The 8996-nt window shown below is 41.5% G+C and overlaps 1 protein-coding gene across 1 annotated transcript; it reads right to left on the reverse strand.

Moving 5' to 3' along the window:
* Positions 1-797: 797 nt before the first annotated feature.
* LOC116805831 lies at positions 798-1102 on the reverse strand. Its single transcript, XM_032740516.2, has one exon. It carries the CDS (start codon positions 1045-1047, stop codon positions 865-867), a length of 183 nt encoding a protein of 60 aa, XP_032596407.1. The 5' UTR covers positions 1048-1102; the 3' UTR covers positions 798-864.
* Between the last annotated feature and the right edge of the window lie 7894 nt (positions 1103-8996).

An 8996-nucleotide genomic window follows, 5' to 3' on the forward strand; every position in this document is an offset into this window, starting at 1 on the left:
TGGGCTGCAGAATATTTGTGCTTTGCAAACGTTTTTGTTTGGTTAAACTTAAAATCTGATATATATATATATATATATATATATATCTGCTCAGTTTCCATTCAATCAGTCAGCATTATTATTTGTGTTGGTGTTGGAATAAAACTTTATTTGATGTATTGTTTCTTAACCGTTACAAATATGGCAAAAATTGTCATCAAAATGATGTTTGATGTACCGAATCGATAACTACAACTAACATTTATATATATATTGAGTGCTTAGGACATTTCAAGTAGAACTTATGCACTAACTTAATCGTGATTTACATGTGATTAAATTGTGTTAAGGAATGCTTTAAATATAGATTAGGTAGTAGGTATGTAAGATTTTACATGGTGAGTTAGTCAAAAATGAATTCGTTTAGTATTTTTGCGAGATGCATTCGATGCATTTATAACAAGTTGGCCACATCGCTAGCATTGCATTGCTCTCCCTCTCGCACTCACTCTCCCTCTCTCCCACTCTCTCGCTCGCTCGTTCAATCACAGTCACACTCGCACACTCACACACTCACCCAGACAACTGAAAACGTTGCACATACGACCTGTATGCACGCTAGTTGCTATCCTCGCAATCGCACCCCCAATCATCCATTAGCTCGTCCACCTCCTGTTCCACCTTCACTCCTCGTCCTGCTCGTCCTGCAACGATGCAGCCAAGTGTTATGCAACTACTTAAAGGACTTTATCATTTGCTTTTGCTGATTTGCATTGTTTGAGTTTGTGATTTTAATGGTGCTGTCGTCTTATCCTCGTCCTCGTCCTCATCCCCATGTTCCTTTCTGCTGCGGCTGCTGCTGTTGTCGAACCTGTCAATGCCGCCTTAGAGCAGATAACATTTTCGGCGCCAACATGAGCAGGTGCAGTGCACATGTCGATAGTAGCGACACAGGCACTTCAGATACTTGTATCCGGCACAACAATGATGCGAATGGGAATGATAGTGGCTGTGCGAATAGCAGGATAAGTCGTGCGAGCAATACGAGTAGCAGCCACAGTCGCACATCTTGCCAGGATCTTTCTCGCTCTCTTTCGCTCTCTCGCTCTCTCTCGCTCTCGCTCCCTCTCAGTCTCAGTCACACAGTTGGTAGTCCTGCTGTCCTGCTGCAGTTGTTGCCGTGTTATTGTTGTTTCCAATCCTTTCTTGCTCGTCGTCCTAGCGCCTTGCTTGCTTTGGCTGAACTGATTTCTGGCCAACGCTTCGTCTTTCAACTTGGCTTAGGTTAGTGGCGGCTGTTGTCCTCGAAAGCGGCGCCTCCGTTTTGTTGCCACGGCCGACCAGCTGTGCTTGTTTGATCGATGCAATTGTTTTGCGTATTTGGGTGGCCAACATTCGTACCACGCCCCAAATATCCAAAGCAAGCCAGCAAGCAAGTCTTGTGTTATTATAGAAATCATGTCAATTGATTTTGGGGTGCTCACAACTTCGGCTGTGGTTTATACATATTGCCTGGCACCACGACGACGACAACGACAACCACAACAACAGCGACAGCGACGGCACTTGAGAATTGTTGTGTGTATGATTAATTCACAATGTTGTCGCTGATTTTATGACCGACAAAAACAAACATTGTGTTATTTGTGTATATATATATATATATATTTATTTTCTTGTATCTGCCGACTGCCCAAAAATAGACGCCAACGTCGCTAGGCAAATGCAAATTCATGCCTGACCCACATTTGATTCTATTAGTCACACAGCTGCCGCCAAAAATGGATGAACACAAGTATCTGTGTGGCTGTAGTATAGTACATGTATCTTACAGATACAATTGCAGCTGGCATCGTGATGCAATCAATTGGCACAAGCAAACACACACAGAATCGATGACACATGCCATGACGCCACATTCGCCAGATGCAAGTCCCAGAGTTCCAAGCCACTGACGTCATTCTCGCAGGTAATACACTGCGTATACGTCATTTAATTAATATCACTGCATATATATATATATATATGTATACAGCTGAGCTGACATCAGCTCAACACTGCATGACATCCTCATTTGCATGGGGGCCTATAAGCAATAAGCGATCTTCGCATCAATTTGTGTATTGCATTTAACGAATGAGATCAGTTCAAAATAGTTCTCGAGAGTGAGATCATGATAGAGTACTGCTGTTGTATACATATATAAACAGATGTTACGTTATGCTTATGAAAATGCTAATTGCAAATTTCAATATTTGCAAATATTTGCAGATAGTTTCCTGGTACGCTCAATGATCGCTCATTGAGTTCTTTTTGCCAAACTTTATCTTTACGTCTCGAATGAAATCAAGAGTTGTATGGAGCAAACTAATAATTTTGTTTGGTGGATCGCAAAATGTGAGGAAACTGCTAATTGAAAGTATAAACTGTTGGCTAATATGTTGCCAATATGTTGCGCCAATATATTCATGAACACTTCAAGTCTTTTCAATGACCTTTCATTGACTGAACTTACACTTATTATTCTGTCCCTTATAATCATCAAAGTATGTTGTAAATCAACTGATTGCAAGTTTAAACACTAAGCGAAATCAGCAACTTAAATTTTGTAATATGCGGCATGAATGTATTTACTATCACAACGATCGTCCATTAATCATATTGCCCAAGTTAATAATGAGATATTTTTTAAAGTATCCCACAGATCATTTTAGAGATATTTTTTTGGGGAATCCCATCGCATAATCGCATAATAGCCACCGTTAAATATTGAAAGATATTTGATTGCCATAATTTCTCAGATTCGCTGCCTTTCATCAGCGCAATCAAAGTTTCGCCAAACTATTTAATTAATTTAGAGAGCAGTGCTGAAAACTCTCACTGAGTGTTATTAAAGGCAGGTGGTTGTGTGTTGTGTGTGTTGCAAAGTGTGCAAAGATCAGCGATCATTAACAATTACAAATTCGTATGGTTATCTTTAAATAGGGTTGTGCTCCCTTTTTAATGAGTTTTTATTGGGCTAATTTGCTGGACTGTCGCAGTTGCAACCACAAAAGAAGCATAAGCAGCAGTAGCAGTTGCAGCTGCGTGTTGCTTATCTGTTGTTGGCTGCGTGGTGGCATTATAGCCATGTTGTAAGCTCATTAAAGTCACCGCTTTCCGATTCGAGGGCACGTAAACGTAGACTTAAGGTTGATTCTTGTCAGCCACGGCCACAGAGTGAGAGAGTGAGAGAGAGAGAGAGAGAGAGAGAGGAGGCGAGAGAGTAGTGTGGCAGGGTCACAACCGTGCGTTGCTTCAAGTGTCCTTGTGCGCTTAAAAGTCTTTCGACACGTATTCGCATTGGCAAAAGTTTGTCAGCCAAAGCCAAAGCTGGTTAAAATGAAGAGCAGAACCGTGAGTTGAGGTTGAGGCTATGCACTGAATGAAGGCTGGCAGGTGGATGTGGATGTGGATGTGGAAGTAGATGTAGAAGTGGAAGTGGAAGTGGAAATGGGAAAAGGGTCACAATATGTGGAGAGTGCAAGTGCATAGCTTTCAACCGTTCAGTTCAAGTTGTTTTCAAGTAACACTTGAAGGACAAAACGGGGAAACCCAAACTCGAAACTAGAATTGGGTATGAGGGAGGAGGAGGGGGGCAGAAACTGGACCGGGAACAGGACGGAAATGCCGGCTGTCAGTATGTGGCAAATAATGGTGTTGCGTGTCGTATTTGGCCACCACAAATGATAACCCAAACTAAATTTGTAGCAAGAGCAACAATAACGATGTCTGACTTTTGCCACAGTTGGAGTGAAACAAAACTTGAACCGATTGTGCTGCAAGCGGCGAGTGTTTGCAGCAACCTCGTGAAAATCGTAACTGACACTTGAATTAAATTTGTTTTCATTTCGGCTAAGATGAGGGAGAGAGAGAGAGAGAGAGAGAGAGGGAGAGAGAGAGAGAGAGAGAGAGATAAAGTCAATGCGACACTTTCGGGTTCGGGGCCAAGAAATCAGCACAAAACACAAAAACACAACAAAACCAAAAACAAAACAAAAAAAAAATGCATTTCGCAATAAAATAAATTGAAACGAAAGCGAAGCAAATTTTTTTCTTTCTGGAAGTTGCCAAAAAGCTCAACGGGGCGTGCAATGGGAACTGGGCACTGGGAACCAAACAACAACAGTACCGTACAGGCAGCTATAGACGAGGGGGTCGAAGGGGCACAGTGATGACTTCGTTTGTGCCCCACAGCCAAAGTGAAAAGACTAACCGAAACTACTTGTGACGCTCTCTGCTTTTTACTGTTTGTGGTGAATGCGAACCTTGACGCCCCCTGGCGACCACAGTTGTCGACACACACACACACACACACACACACACACATAGAAGTACAATTGGATCTTTATGCTGATAATCTGCATAGAATATTTGTAGTGTTTCCTGTTTTATCGGCATACCCTTCAGGGATTCGGATTTTGCTGTAGTTTTAATTTGATTCGCATAAGATAGTTTCGCATTCAATTAATATTAAAAATATATTTACATTACTACTAAAACAATTAGAATTGTTTTCATTTGTTTAAATACATGTATATATATTATAATAATGGAAAACTGTCTGCTAACAATTTAAGTAAAAAACATCTGCAGCATTTTTAGTAAAACCATCCTTTCTTTTTCCCTAAAATATGCTTTAAAAGTACTTACAAAAATGTAAGGCGAGTTTCATTGCATTTTTCCACTGTCGACAATTTTTGCTTGTGCTGGTAGAAAATTCACCGCAAATATTGCAACAATTGTTATTGCTGTTGTTGTTGTTGCTACTATATATATATATATATATATACGACTGTATGTTTGTTTGTATGTTGCAATTACTGTTTGCTGGCTTGGCTTGTGGATGCTCACCGCGCACCACTAAATGCTTCAAAACATCAACATCAACGTCCAAACTGAGTTCACAGCCAAACGTGACAGCAATGGAAAAAAAATCCTGGCAATCCATCTCCTTCCATCTGTAGTCTCATGTCCGTGTCGGTGTCCATGTCCATGTCCATGTCCATACAATGTTCCGATTCCATATCCGAATCCGTGTTGTGTTCGTTTAGGATGGTGATTGTCATGTGTTGGATTTTGCCATCGTTTGTTTCGCACAAAATATTTGTTGCCCCCTCGCATTTATTGTTTAGTCTTTGGCATTTTCTTTTTAATTTTTTTTTTCCAGGGGAAACAACAACCAAAGCCACAGTAAAACAAACACATTTCAATCAAAACGCTTGACGGGTCGACGTGCAATTGCAGCAAGTGCAGCAGCAGTAGCAGCATCAGCAGCAACAGCAGCAGCAACAACAGCAACAGCAGCAGCATCAGCAGCAACAGCAATAACAGCAGTAGCAGCAACAATATCATCAGTAGAAGCCACGTGGGTGGCCACGTTTTCTGGCTACCACAACGACAAAAGTCCAAGTTGGGGCTGCGAAGAGGAGCCACATCAGCTGGACAACTGGTAGCTAACAAAGCTGCAAGCGAACAGATGTCAAATGGGAAACGGTTGCCTGGGGTGAGTCGCTGGCTATTCAAACTGCACTGCGTACTCTGGTTTCACTCTTGGCAAATGGGGAGTACTCAAAATAGCACATATTAAATTTGGAGTTTATTGCGGGATTCACTATTAAAGTGCTGCACAAGAACAGCGCTCCCACTTTAGATGAATATATAAATTTAATGTTCTTTTTGTTGGCCATTAATTATTCTCTCTTCTATTATAAATAATGTTTGCAATAAGCTTAAGGTTAGAGCTGCTGCTATATTTACTGAATAGTTTAAGTATACGTATATATATATAAATATATGTTGAAATGTTATAATTGTTTTTCATAATGATATGGCTTAGAACCAATGTGCTCTGACAGCATAACTGTTGCTGCTGCCTGCGTCTGTTGATTTTGCTGTTGGCCATGGCCAATGCCACAAATACCGCAAAATGGCACTTGCCTGGTTTTTGACACAAGTTGACGCGCGTGCAGCGTGGACTGTGACTGTGATTGTGATTGTGACTGTGCTGGCGACTGGTGGTGAAGCTGATGCTGATGCTGAAGCTGAAGCTGGTATTGTCGTTGCCACATGCCGCATGTGCCGCAAGTGCCGCATGCCACATGCCAGTTGAACATGCTCGTGTGTTAAAGCTTCAGTTTCAGATATAGCAGCTGCTGCTGCTGCTTCTGCTTCTGCTGCTGCTGCTGCTTCTGCTGCTGTCGCAGTCGGTTTGTCCACGCGCCATCGCCCAACTGATTTTGGCCAAACAAATGAAGACATGCTCGTAGTGAAAATGCCAAATAACAAATGCCAAATGGCAAATAGCAAATGGCATGGCTGCCATGGCATGGCCCCCAGAGGAATACAAATACACAGAGAGAGATAGAGATAGAGAGGGAGAGGGAGACCAACTCTGTCCTCAATGGCACTCAGAGCAGAGCAGAGAAAGAGTTGCATTCAACTCTAGCTAAAGCTAGAGAATGCATGCAAAAGATGCTCTAAAAAGGACCGACATCTGAAGTTGACTGGAAACAGTTGAAACTATTTGAAACAATCATGCGCTGAAGTGGTGACACCACCAAGCAGCACAAGACTGCAGCAGGCAAAGGGGATCAACGGTGAGGAAGCTGGCATCAAGTTCTATTTGTTTATCTAACGAATAACTTGCCAGCTGAAACCTTTTGATTAGCAGTCAACTTGTGACTGTACCCAGGCTTGACCTCCTCATTGGCATTCAGTTTGAATTGAAGTGTGTATTCAGAGGCTATCATCCGAAGTACCTTTTGGTCTTTCCGAAATTCTTGCGAGATTTATGGCAGCAACACTTCATTTTTTTGCTGTAAGTACTTCTATAACAATTTGGCCTGTGTCGCTTTTAAGTCACGCCATGCTCGTGAATGTGACTTAAGGATTTTGTGGCAACAACATTATTAAGCAAACGAAACGAAACGAAACGAAACAAAAGCAAAGCGCTTAGTATGCAATCAAGAGAATGTATTTTTACAACAGCTTTTCATTTTTTGTGTGTGTTTTTGGTGTATAGTAATTTGGCTGGGCCAGTCCTATTAAAATTAAATAAAAATATTCTGAATAACTAAGGAACATAAGAAGAATGCAAACAGCTCCGTCTCCGTCTCCGTCTCTGCCTCTCTCCCATCTCTCTCTCTCTCTCTCTCTCTCTGTCAGTCTCATTCATAGCTCCACTTTGCATTTGTAGGTTGATGTTGATGCCGTTTCTGTATTCCCTGCTGCATGTGGCACGCAAGAACTCATTAAAAAACACTAAAGCAACAGCGAGGGAAGCTCGAGCTCTTGACGCGCGTAAAATGCGATGCAGTTGCATGTTTTAGTTCCAGTCACTCACTGAATGATGCAGCAAACCATAAAGAACAAGCACAAAAAGACCTGCTACAACAGCAACAGCAGCAGCAACAACAACAGAATGACAAACATTTTTGCACACTCACATAAAATAGCCAGAAGAAGAGTTAGCAGTTTGGAGTCAGAGTTTGGAGCGAAATCAGTAAAATATGCAAGTAAGTTAAATAAAATTCTCAAACTGCACTCTCTGCTGATCCCAAGCGAAGATCGAAGATATCCACAACAAAGACAACCTGCCAAGCTGAGCTGATGCTGAGCTCTGAGCTCTCAGCTCTCAGATCTCAGCTGAGCTGTTTACTCACTTCCCGAACTGACAGTTCGATTACAGTGCGGCATTCTCCGACTCGGACTCTGACTGTGAGACTGATTATTCCATCTTCCACTTCGTTTACGACTTTAACTTTAACTTTAACTGCGACTCCGACGCCGACTGCATTCCTTCATATTTCGCAACGTTAAATATGCCATGAGCGGGCGTACAATTTTGTTGTTTGTGTCTCTGATGATTCTTGGAACTGCGTTTTAGTACCGCAAGTTGTAAGCCTATTGCGTTATTGGAATACAAGTAAAGCCCCTCTGGTATTTGGGTTGGCATTGCGCGTGCGCAAATTTGTTAACTCAGAAAATGGCATTGGACAATGGACTTGGACTGCGACTGCGACTGCGTCTGCAACTGTGACTGAGACTCAGACTGGGACTGGGCACGTGAAGAAGACGAAGACGGAAACCAAATGTGGGCACGTCAAGGTGATGGCTCTGGTATTTATAGCCAAGCTCAAGCCCTGATGCATAAGGTTAAACGTGAGAAATTCTCTTGTTTGGGTGGCCATTGCACGTAAAATGAATTTTATGCTCAGCAGTTTGCAACCAATAAACATACAATGTTCAGGCGGGTCAGTTCAAGCAGACATGAATATTATTGCAGAATTATTTCTAAGGATATTAAAGTCTATAGCAGGGTTTAATTAAGGCGTACAACAATTGCTTCTATAAAACTAATCTGTGCTAATCCCTTATCTATTTTGCTAATGATAACAATGAATATTCTAATAAAAATCACAATCATCATCATAATCAGATTGCTGTTATTAAGTCAGCTTCTATTAATTGAAAAAAAAACTAATCTGAAATGATTGACAATCAGTGACATTATTTGTACTCAAAGATCTACAAAGCTAAGTAATTTTCCATTCATATAATATATATATATATATATATATATATATGCACTTATCATTCAGTCAAGTGGGTTAATCTGATGTACTTATGTCAGTAGCATATTTCGAACAAAGCTAATTAAATCGATAATCAGACATTGCGCTGATTTGAAAAGTACCTTTATAGACCCTCTCTTTCTCGCTCTCTCTGTCGCTCTAACTCTGTCTCTGTCCATCTCTGTCTGGCAGACTCTGTGTTTATGATGGGGGGATTATCACTGGCCAGTCTCGTGCTCTCGTGCTGGCATATCATTGTTGCTGCGACTGCTTATTGACCCCCAGAGTCTGAGTACCAGGCACTTGTTGAATTGTTTGCCTCTCTTTTTTCTGTGCCAGTCAGTAAGTCAGTCAGTCAGTCAGTTAGTCAGCCCGTCCCTTGGAGTTTGTTTACAAATTGTA

This window comes from Drosophila grimshawi, unplaced genomic scaffold, assembly GCF_018153295.1.
Source record: "Drosophila grimshawi isolate 15287-2541.00 unplaced genomic scaffold, ASM1815329v1 contig_44, whole genome shotgun sequence".
NCBI lineage: Eukaryota > Metazoa > Arthropoda > Insecta > Diptera > Drosophilidae > Drosophila > Drosophila grimshawi.